Genomic DNA, 24817 nt, shown 5'->3' with positions numbered 1-24817 from the left:
GGACCCTCGGCTCTGCTGCGACCCCCGACTTGTTCTGCTGTGACCCCCGGCTCTGCTGTGACCCCCGGCTCTGCTGCGACCCCCGGCTGGCTCTGCTGTGACCCCCGGGTCTTCTCCGATCCCCGGCTCCGCTGCGACCCCCGGCTTCTCGTGGGACCCCCGGCTCTGCTGCGACCCCCGGCTCCGCTGCGGCCCCCGGTTCTGCTGCGACCCCCGGCTCTGCTGCGACCCCCGGCTCTGCTGCGACCCCCGGCTTCTCGGGGGACCCCCGGCTTCTCGGGGGACCCCCGGCTCTGCTGTGACCCCCGGCTCTGCTGCGACCCCCGGCTGGCTCTGCTGCGACCCCCGTCTCCCGTGGGACCCTCGGCTCTGCTGCGACCCCCGACTTGTTCTGCTGCGACCCCCGGCTCTTCTCCGATCCCCGGCTCCGCTGCGACCCCCGGCTTCTCGTGGGACCCCCGGCTCTGCTGCGACCCCCGGCTGGCTCTGCTGTAACCCCCGGCTCTGCTGCGACCCCTGGCTCCCGTAGGACCCCCGGCTGTGCTGTAATCCCCGGCTCCCGTGGGACCCCCGGCTCTGCTGTGACCCCCGGCTCTGCTGCGACCCCCGTCTCCCGTGGGACCCCCGGCTCCGGGCGCTGCGGGAGGCGGCGAGGGAGGAAGGAAGGAAGGAGGTTGACGGTGGTGTTGCCACACTGCTGGGAAGGATGTGCCCCGCCCCGGCCATTGCTCAGCAGCCCCGCGGGGTGACAACCGAGGGGACACATGGCGGGGGGGGCGGGAAACAGCGCGACACCCCGCGGGGACACCGCGACCCCCGAGGCGGCAGCGGCGGGGCTCGAACCCTGGACCTCAGCGCCATGAGAGCGGCGCCCTCCCCGCTGCGCCACGGCGGCGGAGAGCGCGCATGCGCGGTGCGGGAGCGGCGGGAAGCGCTCAGGGGCGGCGTGGGGGGCGCTGAATGGCCGCGGGGGCCGCGCATGCGCAGAGAGAGGGGCGAAGCCGCGGGGCGCTGAGGGCGGCACCGCGCACGCGCGGAGGCTGCGGCGCACGCGCACTGAGGCGAGCGAGGCGCCGGCGCATGCGCAGAGCGCGCTCTCCCCCGGCGGGCGGGAGGGACCATGGCGGCGCTGAGGGAGGCGCTGAGGGCGGCGGTGGCCGCGCTGCTGCTGCTGGGCTGGGGCGCCCACGGGCTCTACTTCCACATCGGCGAGACCGAGAAGCGCTGCTTCATCGAGGAGATCCCCGACGAGACCATGGTCATCGGTGCGGGCGGCGGGGAACGGCGGGAATGGTGGGGGGTAACGGGAGAGACCACCGGGAATGGCGGGGGGTAACGGGAGAGACCACCGGGAATGGCGGGGGGGGTAACGGGAGAGACCACCGGGCACTTGTGTGGGGGGGACACACGCGCACAGAATTTAGGACCGGGAGGAGTTACCGGGAGGATCCACCGGGACCGGGGGTGACCACAGGAGGAACCCCGGGACCGGGAGGATCCACCGGGACCGGGGGTGACCACGGGAGGGATCCCGGGACCGGGAGGATCCACCGGGACCGGGGGTGACCACGGGAGGGACCCCGGGACCGGGAGGATCCACCGGGACCGGGGGTGACCACAGGAGGGACCCCGGGACCGGGAGGATCCACCGGGACCGGGACCGGGGGTGACCACGGCAGGGACCCCGGGACCGGGGATGTGGGCGAGACCACCGCTCCCGCGGGGGTGATGGGAGCGACCACTGCGGACCGGTGGGGGGGGGGGGGAGTTAACGGGAGGGACCATTCCGGGGCAGAGGGGGGTTCGGAGGTTACCGGGAACGGGAGGAAGCACTGGGGGGGTTCGGGGAGGGGGGGATAAGAGCCCACCGGGCCCGGGGGTCCCCCGGGCTTTGGGGGGGTCCGGGCCGAGCCGGTGTCCCCGCTCGGTGCCAGGGAATTACCGGACACAGCTGTGGGACAAACAGTCGGAATCGTTCCTGCCCTCCACCCCCGGGCTGGGCATGCACGTGGAGGTCAAGGACCCCGATGGAAAGGTGGGGAGGGGTCTGGGGGTCCCCCCGGGTATGGGGAGGGGTCCTTGGGGGGTCTGGGGCATGGGGAGGGGTTTGGGGATCCCCCCGGGCATGGGCAGGGGTCCCTGGGGGGTCTCTGGGTGTCCCTGGGCATGGGGAGGGGCCCCTGGGGGGCTCTGGGGATCCCCCTGGGCATGGGGAGGGGTCTCTGAGGGGGTTTGGGGATCCCCTGGGTATGGGGAGGGGTCCTTGGTGGTCTCTGGGTGTCCCTGGGCATGGGGAGGGGTCCTTGGGGGGGGTCTGGGGGTCTCCCTGGGCATGGGGAGGGGTCCTTGGGGGGGGTCTGGGGGTCTCCCTGGGCATGGGGAGGGGTCTCTGAGGAGGTTTGGGGATCCCCCGGGCATGGGGGGAGGTCCCTGAGGGGTCTCTGGGTATGGGGAGGGGTCCCTGGGGGGTCTGGGGATCCCCCCTGGGCATGGGGAGGGGTCCTTGGGGGTCTCTGGGTGTCCCTGGGCATGGGGAGGGGCCCTTGGGGGGCTCTGGGGGTCCCCTGGGCATGGGGAGGGGCCCCTGGGGGGCTCTGGGGGTCCCCCTGGGCATGGGGAGGGGCCCCTGGGGGGCTCTGGGGGTCCCCCCGGGTATGGGGAGGGGTCCCTGAGGGTCTCTGGGTGTCCCTGGTTTAGGGGAGGGGTCTCTGGGTGTCCCTGGCCATGGGGAGGGGTCCCTGGGGGTCTCTGGGTGTCCCTGGGGGTCTCTGGGTGTCCCTGGTTTAGGGGAGGGGTCCCCGGGGGTCTCTGGGTGTCCCTGGGGGGGTTTGGGGATCCCCCCTGGTTTAGGGGAGGGGTCTCTGGGGGTCTCTGGGTGTCCCTGGGGTGTCACTCCAGCCTGGCCCGGGTGTCCCTGACCCAGCCCAGCCATGTCCCAGTGCCTGGGGGGCGATGGTGGCCATGCCCAGGTGGTACCTGGGTTGGTGACAGTGTCCCCACGGTGTCCCAGGTGGCACCTGGGTTGGTGACAATGTCCCCACGCTGTCCCAGGTGGTGACAATGGCCATGCAAGAGTGGTGACAATGTCCCCACGCTGTCCCAGGTGGTGACAATGGCCATCCCAGGATGGTGACAATGTCCCCACGCTGTCCCAGGTGGTACCTGGGGCGGTGACAGTGTCCCCACGGTGTCCCAGGTGGCACCTGGGGCAGTGACAATGTCCCCACGCTGTCCCAGGTGGCACCTGGGGTGGTGACAATGTCCCCACGCTGTCCCAGGTGGTACCTGGGGCGGTGACAGTGTCCCCACGGTGTCCCAGGTGGCACCTGGGGCAGTGACAATGTCCCCACGCTGTCCCAGGTGGTCCTGTCCCGTCAGTACGGCTCCGAGGGTCGCTTCACCTTCACCTCGCACACCCCGGGCGAGCACCAGATCTGCCTCCACTCCAACTCCACCCGCATGGCGCTGTTCGCCGGGGGCAAGCTGGTAACACCCCCAGCCCACCCTGGGGACACCCCTGGGGACACCCCCGGGGCCAGCACCCCCGGGTGACACCCCTGGTGACACCCCTGTGCCCGCAGAGGGTGCACCTGGACATCCAGGTGGGCGAGCACACCAACAACTACCCCGAGATCGCCGCCAAGGACAAACTGACGGAGCTGCAGCTGCGCGCCCGGCAGCTGCTGGACCAGGTGGAGCAGATCCAGAAGGAGCAGAACTACCAGAGGGTGAGATTTGGGGTGAATTCAGGGGGTTTTGGGGTGAATTCCTGGGGTTTTGGGTGAATTCAGGGGGGTTTGGGGGGAGTTCACAGCTGCGCGCCCGGCAGCTGCTGGACCAGGTGGAGCAGATCCAGAAGGAGCAGAACTACCAGAGGGTGAGGTTTGGGGTGAATTCAGGGGGTTTTGGGAAAATTCCTGGGGTTTTGGGGTGAATTCCTGGGTTTTGGAGTGAATCCGTGGGGTTTTGGGTGAATTCCTGGAGTTTTGGGCTGGATCCATGGGGTTTTAGGGTGAATTCCTGGGGTTTTGGGGTAAATTCATGGAGTTTCGGGTAAATTCCTGGTGTTTTAATGTGAATTCCTGTTGTTTTGGGTTGAATTCCTGGGGTTTTGAGTTGAATTCCCGTTGTTTTGGGTTGAATTCCCGTTGTTTTGGGTTGAATTCCCGTTGTTTTGGGTTGAATTCCTGTTGTTTTGGGTTGAATTCCCGTTGTTTTGGGTCGAATTCCCGTTGTTTTGGGTTGAATTCCCGTTGTTTTGGGTTGAATTCCCGGTGTTTTGGTTTGAATTCCCGTTGTTTTGGGTTGAATTCCCGTTGTTTTTTGCCCTCCCTGACCCGATTCTGGCCATTTCTCTCCCAGTACCGCGAGGAGCGTTTCCGCATGACGAGCGAGAGCACCAACCAGCGCGTGCTCTGGTGGTCCATAGCCCAGACCATCATCCTCATCCTCACCGGCATCTGGCAGATGAGGCACCTCAAGAGCTTCTTCGAGGCCAAGAAATTGGTGTAACCCCCCCAAAAACCCCCCAAAACCCCCCAAAACCCATCCCCACCACCCAGGGGGACCCTCGCTGCTGCTGGGACCCCCGGGGGGGGGTTTGGGTGGGTTTTGGGGGGGTCCTGGGTGCCATGGGGGGAGCACAGAGGGGTCACCCCTCGAGCTGGGTTTGTTTTTTTGGGGTGGGGGGTGAAAATAAAGGTTTTTTTTTGTTTCCACCAAGGATTGTCAGTGAGTTTTTTGGGGTGGGGAGGGGGTTTTGGGGCTCCAGGAGTTTGGATGCGTGTCCTGAGTGGGTTTTACTGCTGGTGGGGGGGTGAATCCCCCCAAAAATCCATGGTGGGGGGGCGGTGGGGGGTGAATCCCCCCCAAAAATCCATCATGGGGGTGAATCCCCCCAAAAATCCATCATGGGGGGGTGAATCCCCCCAAAAATCCATCATGGGGGTGAATCCCCCCCAAAAATCCATCGGGGGGGGCGAATCCCCCCAAAAATCCATCGGGGGGGGCGAATCCCCCCAAAAATCCATGGGGGGGGGGCGGTGGGGGGTGAATGCCCCCCAAAAATCCATCATGGGGGGGTGAATCCCCCCAAAAATCCATCATGGGGAGGGTGAATCCCCCCAAAAATCCATGGGGGGGGGCGGTGGGGGGTGAATGCCCCCCAAAAATCCATCGGGGGGGGCGGTGGGGGTGGATCCCCCCCAAAAATCCATCATGGGGGTGAATCCCCCTAAAAATCCATCATGGGAGGGGTTGAATCCCCCCAAAAATCCATCATGGGAGGGGTGAATTCCCCCAAAAATCCATCATGGGGGGTGATTCCCCTCCAAAATCCATGGGGGGGGGGAAAATCCCCCCAAAAATCCATCGGGGGTGTTGTCAGTCCTCCACCGCCAGGGGGCGCTGTGCGCTCCCAGCGGCCCTGGCGGCGCTCTGGCCGCGCGACCGGAAGTGTCTGTGGTGGCGCGGCCGGAAGTGGCTCTGTTGGCGGACATGGCGGCCGGCGTGGAAGCGAAGGGGTTCGAGCACATGGGGCTGGACCCGCGGCTGCTGCGGGTGAGGGGGAAACGGGGCTCCGGGAGCGGGGATGGGGCCGCGGGGAGGCTCTGAGGAGCCGGGGAGGAGCGGGTTGTTGGCGGGGAGCGATGGCCGGGGTCCCGTGAGGGGAGGGGATGGGGACGTTGGGGACATTGGGGACCCTCTGAGGGGGACAAGGCCGTGAGGGGAGGGGGTCCCGTGAGGGGAGGGGACATTGGGGACCCCCTGAGGGGGACGAGGCCCTGAGGGGAGGGGGTCCCGTGAGGGGAGGGGACATTGGGGACAAGGCCGTGAGGGCTCGGGGTCCTGTGAGGGGACCGGGGGGTCCCTTTGGGGACATTGGGGTCCCTTCAGGGGTGGGGGGGCCCTGAGGGGACACTGGAGTCCCCCGGGGTGGGGGGGGGGGCACTGCAGTGACACTGGGGAGTGTCCCCATGGCTGTGGGGTGACACTGTGGTGACACTGGGGACTGTCCCCATGGTGAGGGGGTGACACTCAGTGACACTCAGTGACCCCCAGTGACCCCTGTCCCCTCAGGCAGTGTCCGAGCTGGGCTGGGCAATCCCTGGGGTGACATTGGGTGACACTGGGTGACACTGGGTGACACTGGATGACCCCAGGGTGACACTGGGTGACCCCAGGGTGACACTGGGTGACACTGGGTGACACTGGAATGTCCCCTCAGGCAGTGTCCGAGCTGGGCTGGTCAGTCCCTGGGTGACCCTGGGTGACACTGGGTGACCCCTGGTGACACTGAGGTGACCCTGGGTGACACTGGGTGACCCTGGGTGACACTGGGTGACACTGGGTGACACTCAGTGACCCCTGGTGACACTGGTGTCCCCTGTCCCCTCAGGCAGTGTCCGAGCTGGGCTGGTCAGTCCCCGGGGTGACACTGGGTGACCCCTGGTGACACTGGGTGACACTGGGTGACACTGGGTGACACTGGAATGTCCCCTCAGGCAGTGTCCAAGCTGGGCTGGTCAGTCCCTGGGTGACACTGAGGTGACACTGGGGTGACACTGGGTGACACTGGGTGACCCCTGGTGACACTGAGGTGACACTGGGTGACCCCTGTCCCCTCAGGCAGTGTCCGAGCTGGGCTGGTCAGTCCCTGGGTGACACAGGGTGACACTGAGGTGACACTGAGGTGACACTGGTGTCCCCTGTCCCCTCAGGCAGTGTCCGAGCTGGGCTGGTCAGTCCCCGGGGTGACACTGGGTGACCCCTGGTGACACTGGGTGACACTGGGTGACACTGGGTGACACTGGGTGACACTGGAATGTCCCCTCAGGCAGTGTCCAAGCTGGGCTGGTCAGTCCCTGGGTGACACTGAGGTGACACTGAGGTGACACCGAGGTGACACTGGTGACACTGGGTGACACTGGGTGACACTGAGGTGACACTGGTGACACTGAGTGACCCCTGGTGACACTGGGTGACACTGGGTGACACTGGAATGTCCCCTCAGGCAGTGTCCGAGCTGGGCTGGTCAGTCCCCACGGCCATCCAGGCCAGGGCCATCCCGCTGGCCATGGAGGGCTGGGCTGGTCAGTCCCCGGGGTGACACTGGGTGACACTGGGTGACCCTGGGTGACCCCTGGTGACACTGGGTGACACTGGGTATCCCCTGTCCCCTCAGGCAGTGTCCGAGCTGGGCTGGTCAGTCCCCACGGCCATCCAGGCCAGGGCCATCCCGCTGGCCATGGAGGGCCGGGATCTGCTGGCCCGGGCCAGGACGGGCTCCGGGAAGACGGGAGCGTACGGATTGCCCCTGCTGCACAAAGTGCTGACCAGTAAACAGGTGTGGGGACACTGGGGGGAACTGGGGACACTGGGGACACTGGGGACACTGGGGACACTGGGGACACTGGGGACACTGGGGGCACTGGGTACGGATTGCCCCTGCTGCACAAAGTGCTGACCAGTAAAGAGGTGTGGGGATACTGGGGGACACTGGGGACACTGGGGGCACTGGGTACGGATTGCCCCTGCTGCACAAAGTGCTGACCAGTAAAGAGGTGTGGGGATCTGGGGGGAACTGGGGACACTGGGGGACACTGGGGACACTGGGTACGGATTGCCCCTGCTGCACAAAGTGCTGACCAGTAAAGAGGTGTGGGGATACTGGGGACACTGGGGACACTGGGGGACACTGGGGACACTGGGGGGCACTGGGGACACTGGGGGGACACTGGGGACACTGGGGACACTGGGGGGACACTGGGGGACACTGGGGACACTGGGGGGACACTGGGGACACTGGGGACACTGGGGGGACACTGGGGGACACTGGGGACACTGGGGGGATCGGGGAGGTTTGGGGGGATCGGGGGCAGGAGTGGAGCAGGGAATGGGGGGCACTGAAAGCCTGGGGATGGGGCATTGGAGGTGACCCTGGTGTCCCCAAGGTGTCCCCAGGCAGGGCAGGGCAGGGCTGGTGTCCCCTGTGCCCCCAGTGACCCCGTGTGTCCCCTGTGTCCCCTCTGTGTGTCCCCATGTCCCTGTGTGTCCCCATGTCCCCCTGTATGTCCCCGTGTCCCCCATGTCCCCTGTGTCCCCGGTGTGTCCCCTGTGTGTCCCCTGTGTGTCCCCTCATGTCCTGGTGTGTCCCCATGTCCCCCCATGTCCCCTGTGTGTCCCCTGTATGTCCCCTCATGTCTCTGTGTGTCCCCATGTCCCCCTGTATGTCCCCGTGTCCCCTCTGTGTCCCCCCGTGTCCCCTGTGTCCCCGGTGTGTCCTCTCATGTCCCCTGTATGTCCTGGTGTGTCCCCATGTCCCCCCATGTCCCCTGTGTGTCCTCTCATGTCCCCTGTGTGTCCCCTGTATGTCCCCTCATGTCTCTGTGTGTCCCCATGTCCCCCCTGTGTGTCCCCTCGTGTTGCTGTGTGTCCCCTCCTGTCCTGGTGTGTCCCCTCCTGTCCCCTCCTGTCCCTGTGTGTCTCCTCCTGTCCCTGTGTGTCCCCATGTCCCTGTGTGTCCCCTCCTGTCCCCTCCTGTCCCGTGTGTCCCCTCCTGTCCTTGTGTGTCCCTGTGTGTCCCCTCCTGTCCCCTGGTGTCCCCTGGTGTCCCCATGTGTCCCCTCCTGTCCCCTCCTGTCCTGTGTGTCCCCTCGTGTCCCTGTGTGTCCCCTCCTGTCCTGTGTGTCCCTGTGTGTCCCCTGGTGTCCCCTCCTGTCCCTTCCTGTCCTGTGTGTCCCCTCCTGTCCCTGTGTGTCCCCATGTCCCCTGTGTGTCCCTGTGTGTCCCCTGGTGTCCCCTGGTGTCCCCGTGTGTCCCCTCCTGTCCCCTGTGTCCCCAGGCAGCCCCGGTGGTGTCTCAGGCCGTGCGGGCGCTGGTTCTGGTTCCGTCGGCAGAGCTGGCCCGGCAGGTGGGGCAGAGCCTGCGGGGCCTGGCTGCCTTCTGCGGCCGCCAGCTGCGCCTGGCCGAGCTCTGCGGCCACTCGGACCTCGCTGAGCAGCGGTCAGTGACCCTGAGACCCCCCTGAGACCCCCCTGAGACCCCCCTGAGACCCCCCTGAGACCCCTCCCACTGACCCCTGAGACCCCTCCCCACTGAGCCCTGAGACCCCTGAGAGCCCCCTGAGACCCCCCTGAGACCCCCCTGAGAACCCCCTGAGACCCCCCTGAGACCCCTCCTGACCCCTGAGACCCCTCCTGACCTCTGAGACCCCCCCTGGGACCCCCCCTGCTGACCCCTGAGACCCCCCCTGAGACCCCTCCTGACCCCTGAGACCCCTCCTGACCTCTGAGACCCCCCCTGAGACCTCCCTGAGACCCCTGAGACCCCCCTGAGACCCCCCCGAGACCCCTCCTGACCCCTGAGACCCCTGAGACCCCCCTGAGACCCCCCTGCTGACCCCTGAGACCCCCCTGATACCCCCCTGAGACCCCCCTGAGACCCCTGAGACCCCCCTGAGACCCCCCTGAGCCCTGAGACCCCCCTGAGACCCCTCTGAGACCCCTCTGAGACCCCTCCCACTGACACCTGAGACCCCCTGACCCCTTCCAGTGTCCCCTGGCTGTCCCTGACCCCTCCCAGTGTCCCCTGGCTGTCCCCTGGCTGTCCCTGACCCCTGGCTGTCCCCTGGGTGTCCCCTGGGTGTCCCCTGTGTGTCCCCAGGCCGGTGCTGATGGAGCAGCCGGACATTGTGGTGGGCACTCCCGGCCGTGTCCTGGCTCACGTGGCCGGGCAGGCTCTGACCCCTGACCCTTCCCAATGTCCCCTGGGTGTCCCCTGTGTGTCCCCTGGCTGTCCCCTGACCCCTGTGTGTCCCCAGGCCGGTGCTGATGGAGCAGCCGGACATCGTGGTGGGCACTCCCGGCCGTGTCCTGGCTCACGTGGCCGGGCACAGCCTGACCCCTGACCCCTCCCAGTGTCCCCTGGGTGTCCCCTGGGTGTCCCCTGGGTGTCCCCTGGGTGTCCCTGACCCCTGTGTGTCCCCAGGCCGGTGCTGATGGAGCAGCCGGACATTGTGGTGGGCACTCCCGGCCGTGTCCTGGCTCACGTGGCCGGGCACAGCCTGACCCCTGACCCCTCCCAGTGTCCCCTGGGTGTCCCCTGGGTGTCCCCTGGGTGTCCCCTGGGTGTCCCTGACCCCTGTGTGTCCCCAGGCCGGTGCTGATGGAGCAGCCGGACATCGTGGTGGGCACTCCCGGCCGTGTCCTGGCTCACGTGGCCGGGCACAGCCTGACCCCTGACCCCTCCCAGTGTCCCCTGGGTGTCCCCTGGGTGTCCCCTGGGTGTCCCCTGGGTGTCCCTGACCCCTGTGTGTCCCCAGGCCGGTGCTGATGGAGCAGCCGGACATCGTGGTGGGCACTCCCGGCCGTGTCCTGGCTCACGTGGCCGGGCAGGCTCTGGCCCTGCGGCCGTCCCTGGAGGTTCTGGTGCTGGACGAGGCGGATCTGCTGCTCTCCTTCGGCTTCGGCGACGACATCAAGGCCCTGCTCTGGTGGGGACACCCGGGGGGGACAGGGCTGGGGGGCTGAGGGGTTCTGGGGGGGCTCTGGAGGGGCTCTGAGGGGTTTTGGAGGGCTCTGAGGGGTTTTTGGGGGGCTCTGGGGGGGCTCTGAGGGGTTTTGGGGGGCTCTGAGGGGTTTGGGGGGGCTCTGAGGGGTTTTTGGGGGGGCTCTGGAGGGGCTCTGAGGGGTTTTGGGGGGCTCTGGGGGGGCTCTGAGGGGTTTTTGGGGGGCTCTGAGGGGTTTTGGAGGACTCTGGGGGGTTTTTGGGGGGCTCTGGGGGGGCTCTGAGGGGTTCTGGGGGGGCTCTGAGAGGTTTTGGGGGGGCTCTGAGGGGTTTTGGAGGACTCTGGGGGGTTTTTGGGGGGCTCTGGGGGGTTTTGGGGGGCCTCTGAGAAGTTTTGGGGGGCTCTGAGGAGTTTTGGGGGGCTCTGAGGGGTTTTGGGGGGCTCTGGGGTGGCTCTGAGGGTTTTTTGGGGGGCTCTGAGGGGTTTTGGGGGGCTCTGAGGGGTTTTGGGGGGCTCTGGGGGGCTCTGAGGGGTTTTGGGGAACAGTGAGAGGTTTTTGGGGGGCTCTGAGGGGTTTTTTGGGGGCTCTGAGAGGTTTTTGGGGAACTCTAAGGGGTTTTTGGGGAGCTCTAAGGGGTTTTTGGGGAGCTCTAAGGGTTTTTTGGGGAGCTCTGAGGGGTTATTGGGGGTCTCTGAGAGGTTTTTGGGGAGCTCTAAGGGGTTTTTGGGGAGCTCTGAGGAGTTTTTGGGAGCTCTAAGGGGTTTTTGGGGTGCACTGAGAGGTTTTTGGGGAGCTCTAAGGGGTTTTTGGGGGTCCCAATGTGCTCAGAGGGTTTTTGGGGTGCACTGAGCGGTTTTTGGGGGTCTCTGAGAGGTTTTTGGGGAGCTCTAAGGGGTTTTTGGGGAGCTCTGAGAGGTTTTTGGGGCCTCTAAGGGGTTTTTGGGGAGCTCTGAGGGGTTTTTGGGAGCTCTGAGAGGTTTTTAGGGAGCTCTGAAGGGTTTTTGGGGAGCTCTAAGGGGTTTTTGGGGTCACTGAGGAGTTTTTGGGAGCTCTAAGGGGTTTTTGGGGGTCCCAATGCGCTCAGAGGGATTTTGGGGTGCCCCAGGGGAGGTTTTGGGGTGCCCCTGACCCCCCGTGTCCCCCCAGCCACCTGCCCAAGATCTACCAGGCCCTGCTGGTGTCGGCCACCCTCAACCCCGAGCTGGAGGCGCTGCAGGAGCTGGTGCTGCACAACCCCGTGAGTTTTTGGGGTTTTTTGGGGTTTTTTGGGTTTTTTTTGGGGTTTTTGGGGGTTTTGGGGGGTCTGGAATGGGGTTTGGGGGTTCCAGAGGTGGAAAACACCAGGATTTGGGAACACCCCATCCCATTCCAGGGGTTCTTGGTGCAGCTTCTGCCCCCGGAGCTGCGGCTCCCGAATCATTCCCAGCTGCAGCAGTTCCAGCTGCTGGGAATTCCGGGTTCCTGACCCCAAATTCTGGGTTTTTAACCCCAAATTCTGGGTTTTTAACCCCAAATTCTGGATATTTAACCCCAAATTCCGTTTTTTTAACGCCAAATTCCGTGTTTTTAATCCCAAATTCTGGGCTTTTAATCCCAAATTCTGGGCTTTTAACCCCAAATTCCAGGTTTTTAATCCCAAATTCCAGGTTTTTAACCCCAAATTCCAGGTTGTTAACCCCAAATTCCGTGTTTTTAACCCCAAATTCCGTATTTTTAACCCCAAATTCTGTGTTTTTAACCCCAATTTCTGTGTTTTTATCCCCATTTTGGTTTCCAGGTTCATGTTCTCCCCCCGGAGCCGCGTCTCCCGGGCCGTTGGCAGCTGCAGCAGTTGCAGCTGCGCTGCTGCTCGGAGGAAGACAAGTTCCTGCTGCTGGGAATTCCGGGTTTTTAACCCCAATTCCAGCTCCCACACCCCAAATTCCGGGTTTTTAACCCCAATTTCTCTCTCCAGGTTCATGTTCTGCCCCCGGAGCCGCGTCTCCCGGGCCGTTGGCAGCTGCAGCAGTTGCAGCTGCTGGGAATTCCAGCTCCCACACCCCAAATTCCAGCTCCCACACCCCAAATTCCGTGTTTTTAACCCCAATTTTGGGTTTTTAACCCCAATTTCTCTCTCCAGGTTCACGTTCTGCCCCCAGAGCCGCGTCTCCCGGGCCGTTGGCAGCTGCAGCAGTTGCAGCTGCGCTGTTGCTCGGAGGAGGACAAGTTCCTACTGCTGGCAATTCCAGCTCCCACACCCCAAATTCCGGGTTTTTAACCCCAATTCTGTGTTTTTAACCCAAATTTCTCTCTCCAGGTTCACGTTCTGCCCCCGGAGCCGCGTCTCCCGGGCCGTTGGCAGCTGCAGCAGTTGCAGCTGCGCTGTTCCTCAGAGGAGGACAAGTTCCTGCTGCTGGCGGCGCTGCTGAAGCTGCGGCTGCTGCGGGGCCGGGCTCTGCTCTTCGTGGCCGGGCTGTCCCGCGCCTTCCGCCTCAAACTCTTCCTGGAGCAGTTCGGGATCGCGGCCTGCGCCCTCAACCCGCAGCTGCCGGCGCGGTCACGGTGAGTGGGGATCCCGGGGGGGTTATGGGATCCTGGATCTCACCTGATATCATTGTGGGGTCTGGGGATCCCTGGGGGGGTTATGGGATCCCGGGGGGGTTATGGGATCCTGGATCTCACCTGATCCTGGTGTGTGGGGATCCCTGGGGGGTTATGGGATCTCTGGGATCCTGGGATCTCACCTGATCCCGGTGTGTGGGGATCCCTGGGGGGGGTTATGGGATCCTGGGATCCTGGTGTGGGGGATCTGGGGATTCCTGGGGGGGGTTATGGGATCTCACCTGATCCCGGTGCTGGGGATCCCTGGGGGGTGTCCTGGGATCTCACCTGATCCCAGTGCGTGGGGATCCCTGGGGGTTATGGGATCCTGGGATCCTGGATCCCACCTGATCCCGGTGCTGGGGATCCCTGGGGGGGTTATGGGATCCCACCTGATCTCATTGTGGGGTCTGGGGATCCCTGGGGGGGTTATGGGATCCCTGGGATCCTGGATCTCACCTGATCCTGGTGTGGGGGGATCCCTGGGGGGGTTATGGGATCTCTGGGATCCTGGATCTCACCTGATCCTGGTGCGTGGGGATCCCTGGGGGGTTATGGGATCTCACCTGATCTCATTGTGGGGTCTGGGTATCCCTGGGGGGGTTATGGGATCCTCGATCTCACCTGATCCCAGTGCGTGGGGATCCCTGGGGGGGTTATGGGATCTCTGGGATCCTGGATCTCACCTGATCCTGGTGCTGGGGATCCCGGGGGGGGGTATGGGATCCTGGGATCTCACCTGATCCTGGTGGGGACCTGGGGATCCCTGGGGGTTATGGGATCTCTGGGATCCTGGATCTCACCTGATCCCGGTGCGTGGGGATCCCTGGGGGGGTTATGGGATCTCACCTGATCTCATTGTGGGGTCTGGGGATCCCTGGGGGTGTCCTGGGATCCTGGATCTCACCTGATCCCGGTGCGTGGGGATCCCTGGGGGGGGTTATGGGATCCTGGATCTCACCTGATCTCATTGTGGGGTCTGGGGATCCCTGGGGGGGTTAGGGGATCCTGGGATCCCACCTGATCCCGGTGCATGAGGATCCCTGGGAGGGTTATGGGATCTCACCTGATCTCATTGTGGGGTGTGGGGATCCCTGGGGGTGTCCTGGGATCCTGGATCCCATCTGATATCATTGTGTGGGGTGCTGGGGATCCCTGGGAGGGTTATGGGATCCTGGATCTCACCTGATCTCATTGTGGGATCTGGGGATCCCTGGAGGTGTCCTGGGGTCCTGGGATCTCACCTGATCTCAGTGTGTGAGGGGTGGGATCCCTGGAGGTGTCCTGGGATCTCACCTGATCCTGGTGGGTCACACTGAGCTGTCCCTGGTGACACTGAGATGTCCCTGTCCCAGGTGTCCCTGCTGATGTCCCTGTCCCTGTCCCAGGTGTCACTGAGCTGTCCCTGATGTCCCTGTCCCAGGTGTCACTGAGCTGTCCCAGGTGTCCCTGATGTCCCCTGTCCCTGTCCCAGGTGTCCCTGATGTCCCCTGTCCCTGTCCCAGGTGTCACTGAGGTGTCCCCTGTCCCTGTCCCTGTCGCAGGTGTCCCTGATGTCCCCTGTCCCTGTCCCAGGTGTCCCTGATGTCCCCTGTCGCAGGTGTCCCTGATGTCCCCTGTCCCTGTCCCAGGTGTCACTGAGGTGTCCCCTGTCCCTGTCCCTGTCGCAGGTGTCCCTGATGTCCCCTGTCCCTGTCCCTGTCCCAGGTGTCACTGAGGTGTCACTGAGCTGTCCCCTGTCCCTGTCCCTGTCCCTGTCGCAGGTGTCACGTCATTGCCCAGTTTAACCGAGGTCTCTACGATTACATCGTGGCCACCGACGAGGAGGGGACAGCGGAGCCACCCCGGCACCGCCCGCGCAAGGAGGGGACAGCCAGGTGACATTGGGGTGACACTGGGGACAGGGGGTGGCACTGGGGACAGCCAGGTGACATTGGGGACAGGGGGTGGCACTGGGGGTGACAATGGGGGTGGCACTGGGGGGTGGCACTGGGGGTGACACGGGGGACAGGGGGTGGCACTGGGACTGGGGGTGGCTTTGGGGACTGGGGGTGGCTTTGGGGACAGGGGGTGGCACTGGGGACAATCTGGTTAGCCATGGGGACAGTGTGCCACCCCCTGTCCCCCCAGGAAGGGTGGCAGTGACAGGGGACAGTCCCCGGAGTGTCCCCATGTCCCTGCAGTGTCCCCTGTCCCCTCAGGAAGGGTGGCAGTGACAGGGGACAGTCCCCTCAGTGTCCCCATGTCCCTGCAGTGTCCCCATGTCCCTGAGTGTCCCCTGTCCCCTCAGGAAGGGTGGCAGTGACAGGGGACAGTCCCTGCAGTGTCCCCATGTCCCTGAGTGTCCCCTGTCCCCCCAGGAAGGGTGGCAGTGACAGGGGACAGTCCCTGCAGTGTCCCCATGTCCCCTCAGTGTCCCCATGTCCCTGAGTGTCCCCTGTCCCTCAGGAAGGGTGGCAGTGACAGGGGACAGTCCCTGCAGTGTCCCTGAGTGTCCCCATGTCCCTGAGTGTCCCCTGTCCCCCCAGGAAGGGTGGCAGTGACAGGGGACAGTCCCCTCAGTGTCCCCAGGACCCCGAGTTCAGCGCCTCCCGTGGCATCGACTTCCAGAACGTCGCCGCCGTCGTCAACTTCGATGTCCCCGGCTCGGTGGAGTGCTACATCCACCGTGTGGGCAGGTGTGTCACCTGTGTCACCTCTGTGTCACCTCTGTCACCTGTGTCACCTGTGTGTCACCTCTGTCACCTGTGTGTCACCTGAGTGTCACCAAGGTATCACCGGTGTCACCCCAGGGTGTCACTGATGTCCCCGGCTCGGTGGAGTGCTACATCCACCGTGTGGGCAGGTGTGTCACCTGTGTCACCTGTGTGTCACCTGTGTCACCTCTGTGTCACCTCTGTGTCACCTCTGTCACCTCTGTCAGCTGTGTGTCACCACAGTGTCACCGGTGTCACCCCAGGGTGTCACTGATGTCCCTGGCTCGGTGGAGTGCTACATCCACCGTGTGGGCAGGTGTGTCACCTGTGTCACCTGTGTCACCTGTGTGTCACCTGTGTGTCACCTGTGTCACCTGTGTGTCACCTCTGTCACCTGTGTGTCACCACAGTGTCACCAGTGTCACCCCAGGGTGTCACTGATGTCCCCGGCTCGGTGGAGTGCTACATCCACCGTGTGGGCAGGTGTGTCACCTGTGTCACCTGGGTGTCACCAGTGTCACTTCTGTCACCAGGGTGTCACCAGGGTCACCAGGGTGTCCCCAGGGTGTCCCCAGGGTGTCCCCAGCGTGTCCCCAGGGGTGTCCCCAGGGTGTCCCCAGGGTGTCCCCGCTGTCCCCAGGGTGTCCCCAGAGTGTCCCCAGGTGTCACTGCTGTCCCCAGAGTGTCCCAGGGTGTCCCAGCGTGTCCCCTGTCCCCAGGACAGCCCGTGGGGACAAGCCGGGCACGGCGCTGACGCTGGCACTGCCACACGAGCTGGAGCGGCTGCGGCGCATCGAGGACGCGCTGGCAGGAGGTGAGGGGACAGTGGGGACACTGGGGACAATGGGGACACTGGGGACAGTGGGGACACTGGGGGGGGGTTGGGGACAATGGGGACACTGGGGGAGTGATTGGGGACACTGGGGACAATGGGGAGGGATTGGGGACACCAAGGGGTCCTGGGGGGGTTTGGGGACACTGGGGGGGGGTTGGGGACACCGAGGGGTCCCAGGGGGGTTTGGGGACACCGGGGGGTCCCAGGGGGGTTTGGGGACACCGGGGGGGGGTTGGGGACACCGGGGGGTCCCAGGGGGGTTTGGGGACACCGGGGGGGGTTTGGGGACACCGGGGGGATTTCGAGGGGGGTTTGGGGACACTGGGGACACGGGGGGGGTTTGGGGACACCGGGGGGGTCCCAGGGGGGTTTGGGGACACCGAGGGGTCCCAGGGGGGTTTGGGGACACCGAGGGGACAGCAGGGACAGGAGGTGACAGTGTCCCCACAGAGGACGGCCAGTCCCTGCTGCAGCCCTACGAGTTCCGCATGGAGGAGATCGAGACCCTGCGGTACCGCTGCCGGGTGAGGGGACACGGGGACATCTGGGGACACCTGGGGACATGGGGACATGGGGACATGGGGGGACATGGGGACATGGGGACATGGGGACAGCTGGGGACATGGGGACATGGGGACATGGGGACAGCTGGGGACATGGGGACATGGGGACATGGGGACATGAGGACATGGGGACAGCTGGGGACATGGGGACATGGGGACAGCTGGGGACATGGGGACATGGGGACATGGGGACATGGGGGACATGGGGACATGGGGGGACAGCTGGGGACATGGGGGGACAGCTGGGGACATGGGGGACATGGGGACATGGGGACAGCTGGGGACATGGGGACATGGGGACATGGGGACAGCTGGGGACATGGGGACATGGGGACATGGGGGGACATCGGGGGACATGGGGACATGGGGACATGGGGGGACATCGGGGGACATGGGGACATGGGGACATCTGGGGACATGGGGACAGCTGGGGACATGGGGACATGGGGACATGGGGACAGCTGGGGACATGGGGACATGGGGACATGGGGGGACATCGGGGGACATGGGGACATGGGGACATGGGGGGACATGGGGGACATGGGGACATGGGGACATGGGGGCACGGGGACATGGGGACATGGGGACATGGGGGGACAGCTGGGGACAGCTGGGGACAGCTGGGGGACATCTGGGGACAGCTGGGGACATGGGGACATGGGGACATGGGGACATGGGGGGACATGGGGACATGGGGGACATGGGGACATGGGGGACATGGGGGACATGGGGACACCTGGGGGACATGGGGACAGCTGGGGACAGCTGGGGGACACTGGGGACAGCTGGGGGGACATGGGGACATCTGGGGACAGCTGGGGACATGGGGACACCTGGGGACATGGAGACACCTGGGGACACACTGGGGACAGCTGGGGACACCCTGGGGACACCCTGGGGACATGGGGACACCCTGGTGACACCGGAGGGGCTGGTGCCACCGTGCCCCCTCCCAGGGATGCAATGGGGGTGTCCCCTGCGGTGTCCCCATGTCCCCATGATGTCCCCAGTGATGTCCCCAATGTCCCCAGTGTCCCCAATGTCCCAATGATGTCCCCAATGTCCCCAGGATGCCATGCGCGCTGTCACCAAGCAGGCCTGTCCCAATGTCCCCAATGTCCCCAATGATGTCCCCAATGTCCCCAATGATGTCCCCAATGTCCCCAATGTCCCCAATGTCCCCAATGATGTCCCCAATGTCCCCAATGATGTCCCCAATGTCCCCAATGTCCCCAATGTCCCCAGGACGCCATGCGCGCTGTCACCAAGCAGGCCTGTCCCAATGTCCCCATTAATGTCCCCAATGATGTCCCCAGGATGCCATGCGCGCTGTCACCAAGCAGGCCTGTTCCAGTGTCCCCAATGTCCCCATTAATGTCCCCAATGTCCCCATTAATGTCCCCAAACAGGATGCCATGCGCGCTGTCACCAAGCAGGCCTGTCCCAATGTCCCCAATGATGTCCCCAATGTCCCCAATGTCCCCAAACAGGACGCCATGCGCGCTGTCACCAAGCAGGCCTGTCCCAGTGTCCCCAATGATGTCCCCAATGTCCCCAATGTCCCCAATGTCCCCAATGTCCCCAGGACGCCATGCGCGCTGTCACCAAGCAGGCCTGTCCCAGTGTCCCCAATGATGTCCCCAATGTCCCCAATGTCCCCAATGTCCCCAATGTCCCCAGGATGCCATGCGTGCTGTCACCAAGCAGGCCTGTCCCAATGTCCCCAGTGATGTCCCCAATGTCCCCAATGTCCCCAATGATGTCCCCAATGTCCCCAATGATGTCCCCAGGACGCCATGCGCGCTGTCACCAAGCAGGCCTGTCCCAATGTCCCCAATGTCCCCATTAATGTCCCCAATGTCCCCAATGATGTCCCCAATGTCCCCAGTGTCCCCAATGATGTCCCCAATGATGTCCCCAATGTCCCCATGATGTCCCCAATGTCCCCAATGTCCCCAATGATGTCCCCAATGTCCCCAGGATGCCATGCGTGCTGTCACCAAGCAGGCCTGTCCCAATGTCCCCAATGATGTCCCCAATGTCCCCATTAATGTCCCCAATGATGTCCCCAGGATGCCATGCGTGCTGTCACCAAGCAGGCCTGTCCCAGTGTCCCCAATGTCCCCAATGTCCCCATGATGTCCCCAATGTCCCCAATGTCCCCATTAATGTCCCCATTAATGTCCCCAATGATGTCCCCAAACAGGATGCCATGCGCGCTGTCACCAAGCAGGCCGTGCGCGAGGCGCGGCTCCGGGAGCTGCGGCAGGAGCTGCTCAACTCCGAGAAACTCAAGGTGAGAGCCGGCCCCGAAATGGGGGAAAAACACACCAAATTGGGAAAAAAACTGAAAACTGGGGTAAAAACACCCAAAATTGGGGAAAAAACACCCAAAATTGGGAAAAAAACTCAAAATTTGGGGTGAAAACCTCAAAATTGGGGTAAAAACACCCAAAACTGGGGAAAAAACTCAAAATTTGGGGTGGAAACCTCAAAATCGGGGTAAAAACACCCAAAATTGGGGTAAAAACACCCAAAATTGGGGAGAAAATCTCAAAATTTGGGGTAAAAACACCCAAAATTGGGGTAAAAACCTCAAAATTGGGAAAAAACTCCCCAAAGCCGCGGTCTGAACCCAATTCCTGTTGTTTTAACGGGGTTTTGGGCAGGAATTAGTGATTAATTAGGGATTAATTAGTGATTAATGAGTGATTAATGAGTGATTAATGAGTGATTAATGAGGAATGGGGGATTTTTTGGGGGATTTTTTGGATTTTTTAATGAGGAATGGGGGATTTTTTTCCCAAAATCCTTTTTTAGCGGGGTTTTGGGCCGGAATTAGTGATTAATGAGTGATTAATGAGTGATTAATGAGTGATTAATGAGTGATTAATGAGTGATTAATGAGTGATTAATGGGGATTTTTGGGGTTTCCAGGTGTATTTTGAGGACAATCCCCGGGATTTGCAGGCCTTGAGGCACGACCGGCCCCTGCACCCCGCGATCGTCCAGCCCCACCTGGGACACGTCCCCGAGTACCTGGGTACGGAAAATGGGGCAAAAACGGGGGAAAACGGGAAAAACGGGAAAAAACGGGGGGAAACGGGAAAAAATGGGGGAAAATGGGGAGAAAATGGGAAAAAACGGGAAAAAATTGGGAGAAAAATGGGAAAAAATGGGGAGAAAACGGGGGGAAACAGGAAAAAATGGGAAAAAATAGGAAAAAGTGGGGAAAAAATGGGGAGAAAACAGGGGAAAACGGGAAAAAATGGGAAAAAATGGGGGAAAACGGGAAAAAATGGGGAGAAAACGGGAAAAAATGGGGAGAAAATGGGTAAAAATGGGGAGAAAACGGGGAGAAATGGGGGGAAAACGGGAAAAAATGAGAAAAAATTGGGAGAAAAATGGGAAAAAATGGGGAGAAAACGGGAAAAAATGGGGGGAAATGGGAAAATAATGGGAAAAAATGGGGAGAAAATGGGGAGAAAACGGGAAAAAATGGGCGGAAAATGGGGAGAAAATGGGAAAAAATGGGGAGAAAACGGGGGGAAACAGGAAAAAATGGGAAAAAATAGGAAAAAGTGGGGAGAAAATGGGGGAAAACGGGAAAAAATGGGGAGAAAATGGGAAAAAATGGGGAGAAAACGGGGAGAAACAGGAAAAAATGGGAAAAAATAGGAAAAAGTGGGGAGAAAACAAACGGGGAGAAAACGGGAAAACGGGAAAAAATGGGAAAAAATGGGGGAAAACGGGAAAAAATGGGGAGAAAATGGGAAAAAATGGGAAAAACGGGGAAATGGGAAAAAATGGGGAGAAAATGGGGGGAAATTGGGAAAAAATGGGGGGAATTGGGAAAAAATGGGGAGAAAATGGGGGAAATTGGGAAAAAATGGGGAGAAAAGGGGGGAAACGGGAAAAAATGGGGGGAAACTGGGAAAAAATGGGAAAAACGTGAAAAAATGGGGAGAAAACGGGGGGAAATGGGAAATAATGGGGGAAAATGGGAAAAAATGGGGGGAAAATGGGAAAAAATGGGGGAAAATGGGTAAAACGGGAAAATAATGGGAAAAAAATGGGGAAAAGGGGATTTGGGGGGTGGGAAGAACCCCCTGATTGCACTCCAGGTTCTGTTTTGGGGGAAAAAAGCAGGAAAATGGGGTGAAATGTGGTCTGGGGTGGTTTGGGGGTGGATTTGGGGTGGATTTGGGGCAAATTGGGACCCAGGGATTTTTTTGGGGGTGGATTTGGGGTGAAATGGGGTCTGGGGGTAGATTTGGGGTGGGAAATGGGGTAAATTGGGGTCTGGGGTGGATTTGGGGTGGGATTGGAGGTAAATTGGGACCCAGGGATTTTTATTGTGTGGGATTTGGGGTGAAATGGGGCTGAGGGGTGGATTTGGGGTCAAATTGGGACCCAGGGTTTTTTTTTGGGGTGGGATTTGGGGTGAAATGGGGCCCAGGGGTGAATTTGGGGTGAATTTGGGGTGAAATGGGGTCTGAGGGGTGAATTTGGGGTGGATTTGGGGTGAAATGGGGCCCAGGGCTGGATTTGGGGTGGATTTGGGGTAAATTGGGACCCAGGGATTTTTTTGGGGTAGATTTGGGGTGAAATGGGGTCTGGGGGTGGATTTGGGGTGGGATTTGGGGTAAACTGGGGCCCAGGGCTGGATTTGGGGTGGATTTGGGGTGAAATGGGGCTGAGGGGTGGATTTGGGGTGGGATTTGGGGTGAAATGGGGCCCAGGGCTGGATTTGGGGTGGATTTGGGGTGAAATGGGGCTGAGGGGTGGATTTGGGGTGGGATTTGGGGTGAAATGGGGTTTGGGGGTGGATTTGGGGTGAAATGGGGCCCAGGGCTGGATTTGGGGTGGATTTGGGGTGAAATGGGGCCCAGGGGTGGATTTGGGGTGGGATTTGGGGTGAAATGGGGTTTGGGGGTGGATTTGGGGTGAAATGGGGCCCAGGGCTGGATTTGGGGTGGATTTGGGGTGAAATGGGGCCCAGGGCTGGATTTGGGGTGAAATGGGGCCCAGGGGTGAATTTGGGGTGGGAAATGGGATAAATTGGGGCCCAGGGCTGGATTTGGGGTGGATTTGGGGTAAATTGGGGCCCAGGGGTGAATTTGGGGTGGATTTGGGGTAAACTGGGGCCCAGGGCTGGATTTGGGGTGGATTTGGGGTGAAATGGGGCCCAGGGCTGGATTTGGGGTGGGAAATGGGGTAAATTGGGACCCAGGGATTTTTTGGGGTGGGAAATGGAGTAAATTGGGGCCCAGGGCTGGATTTGGGGTGGATTTGGGGTAAATTGGGGCCCAGGGCTGGATTTGGGGTGCAGTGACCCCTCTGTGCCCCCCCAGTGCCCCCCGGTCTCCGCGGCGTCGCCAACCCCAACCCCAAAAAGAGGAAAAGTCTCCGAGGGGCCGGGGCCCGACGTGGGGGGAGCAAGGTGAGGGACCCCAAAACCCCCCCTGAACCCCAAAAATTCCCCAAATTCCACCCCCTGCACCCCCTGGGGTCCTGCTGGGGGCACCCCCAGAGATCCCTGAACCCCAAATCCTTCCCAAAATCTCACTAATCCTCCCCAAATCCTTCCCAGAATCCCACAAATCCTTCCCAAAATCCCACAAATCTCCCCCAAAATCCCACAAATCCCCCCAAATCCTTCCCAAAACCTCCCCAAATCCCTGAAATCCCCCCAAAATCTCCCCCAAATCCCTGAAATCCCCCCCAAAACCTCCCCCAAATTCCAGAAACCCCCCAAAATCTCCCCCAAAATCTCCCCCAAATCCCTGAAATCCCCCCAAAACCTCCCCCAAATCCCCCAAATCCCCCCAGAATCCCCCCCAAAATCCCCCCCTGACCGTGCCCCGTTCCCGCAGCCCCGCGGCTCCGGGAATCCCCTGCAGAGCTTCCGGTACAGCCGGCGGGGGAACAGGCGGGGGACACCTGGGGACACCTCCTGAGACACCTGGGGACACCTGGGGACAGCTCCTGAGACACCTGGGGACACCTGGGGACACCTGGGGACACCCCTGAGACACCTGAGACACCTGGGGACACCTGGGGACACCTCCTGAGACACCTGAGACACCTGGGGACACCTGGGGACACCTCCTGAGACACCTGGGGACACCTGGGGACACGCCCTGAACCCCTGGGGACACCTGGGGACACCCCTGAGACACCTGGGGACACCTGGGGACACGCCCTGAACCCCTGGGGACAGCTGGGGACACCCCTGAGCCCCCTTGGGACACCTCCTGTGCCTCCTGCTGTTACCCCAGTGCCACCTTGGGGACACCGGTGTCACTCTCTGAGCCCTTGGGTGACACCCTGAGGGCACCGCGGCCACCCCGGGGACCCAGTTGTCACCTCCCTGTGTCACCCTGGGGACCCAGCTGTCACCCCTGTGTCACCCTGGGGACCCGGCTGTCCCATCTGTGTCACCCTGGGGACCCGGCTGTCACCCCTGTGTCACCCTGGGGACCCAGCTGTCACCTCTGTGTCACCCTGGGGACCCGGCTGTCCCCTCTGTGTCACCCTGGGGCCACCAGGGCCACCCTGTGTCCTCCCCCCGAGGAGCTGGTGACAAATAAAGGTGCCAAGGAGCCGCTCTGGTGTCCCCTGGTGTCCCCTGGGCTGGGGACAGGGCCGGGCAGGGGCTGGGGACACCCTGGGGACAGGTTGGGGACACCTTGGGGACAGGTTGGGGACAGGCTGGTGACACCTTGGAGACACCTTGGGGACAGGTTGGTGGCACCTTGGGGACACTCTGGGGACAGGTTGGGGACAGGCTGGGCAAAGGTGGCAGGGCGGGACCCCCCCGTTATCTGTCCCCCGTTATCTGTCCCCCGATAGCGTCCCCAAGGCCACCGGGGCCATAAACAGAGGGACAAGGACACCCGGGGGTGGCATCGGGGGTGGCACCGAGCGGGGACACTGCGGGGACCCGGGCGGCGGGGGTGGCACCGGGACCGGGGGTGGCACTGAGCGGTGACAGGGGAGTGGGGGTGGCACTGAGCGGCGACATCGAGGGTGGCACTGCCTCGGCGACATCGGGGGTGGGGGTGGCACTGAGCGGCGACATCGAGGGTGGCACTGAGCGGTGACATCGAAGGCGGGGGTGGCACTGCCCGGCGACATCGGGAGTGGGGATGGCACTGCCCGGCGACATCAGGGGTGGGGATGGCACTGATCGATGACATCGAGGGCGGGGGTGGCACTGAGCGGTGACATCGAGGGTGGCATTGCCCGGCGACATCGAGGATCCCGAGGGCCTGAACCCGCCCGGCACAGGGACAGAGGGCACCGGGTGGCGCCGGGTGGCACTGTCACACTGTCACACGGGGTGGCACGGGGGTGGCACTGCCACATGGGGATGGCAGTGTCGCACGGGGGTGGCACCAGCCTGACCCTGTCACCAGCGGGGTGGCCCTGTCCCCGCAGGGTCCCTCCCCACGGCCTGGGGGACACCTGGGGGACACCGGGGACACCTGGGGAACACCTGTGGGACACCGGGGACACCGGGGACACCGGGGATGTGGCACCGGCACAGGCGGGTGACATCCCGCCGCCACCCTGTGCCACCCCCGCTGTCCCCAGAGCGGTGCCCACGGGTGGCCCTTGGTGGCACTGCCA

General features: G+C 62.7%; 3 protein-coding genes across 5 annotated transcripts; 2 read left to right on the top strand and 1 right to left on the bottom strand.

Annotated features, from left to right (window-relative positions):
- The first annotated feature begins 1084 nt into the window (after positions 1–1084).
- On the top strand, positions 1085–4718 carry TMED4 (transmembrane p24 trafficking protein 4). 3 transcript variants are annotated; one of them, XM_058859510.1, is made up of 6 exons: positions 1085–1265; positions 1935–2035; positions 3361–3486; positions 3582–3728; positions 3830–3877; positions 4363–4718. In XM_058859510.1, the coding sequence occupies exons 1-6, from the start codon at positions 1121–1123 to the stop codon at positions 4510–4512; spliced, it is 717 nt and encodes a 238-aa protein (XP_058715493.1). In that variant the 5' UTR covers positions 1085–1120; the 3' UTR covers positions 4513–4718. The 3 variants fall into 3 exon arrangements, with proteins under 3 accessions (XP_058715493.1, XP_058715495.1, XP_058715494.1); XM_058859512.1 differs by lacking the exons at positions 3830–3877; positions 4363–4718 and adding an exon at positions 3883–3908 and having other exon boundaries at positions 3582–3753; XM_058859511.1 differs by lacking the exon at positions 3830–3877 and having other exon boundaries at positions 1086–1265.
- A 770-nt stretch (positions 4719–5488) lies between these two features.
- Positions 5489–23221, top strand: DDX56 (DEAD-box helicase 56). Its single transcript, XM_058859494.1, has 14 exons — positions 5489–5559; positions 7184–7345; positions 8843–9003; positions 10322–10492; positions 11655–11745; positions 12805–13049; positions 14852–14965; positions 15617–15766; positions 16504–16598; positions 17070–17143; positions 19389–19478; positions 20120–20225; positions 22537–22625; positions 23059–23221. The coding sequence occupies exons 1-14, from the start codon at positions 5497–5499 to the stop codon at positions 23140–23142; spliced, it is 1695 nt and encodes a 564-aa protein (XP_058715477.1). The 5' UTR covers positions 5489–5496; the 3' UTR covers positions 23143–23221.
- A 784-nt stretch (positions 23222–24005) lies between these two features.
- On the bottom strand, positions 24006–24440 carry LOC131589528 (uncharacterized). The gene has a single exon (XM_058859101.1). The coding sequence runs from the start codon at positions 24438–24440 to the stop codon at positions 24006–24008; it is 435 nt and encodes a 144-aa protein (XP_058715084.1).
- Positions 24441–24817: the final 377 nt, after the last annotated feature.

This window comes from Poecile atricapillus, chromosome 29 (assembly GCF_030490865.1).
Source record: "Poecile atricapillus isolate bPoeAtr1 chromosome 29, bPoeAtr1.hap1, whole genome shotgun sequence".
Taxonomy (NCBI): domain Eukaryota; kingdom Metazoa; phylum Chordata; class Aves; order Passeriformes; family Paridae; genus Poecile; species Poecile atricapillus.
This window is presented reverse-complemented; position numbering and strand designations above follow the sequence as displayed.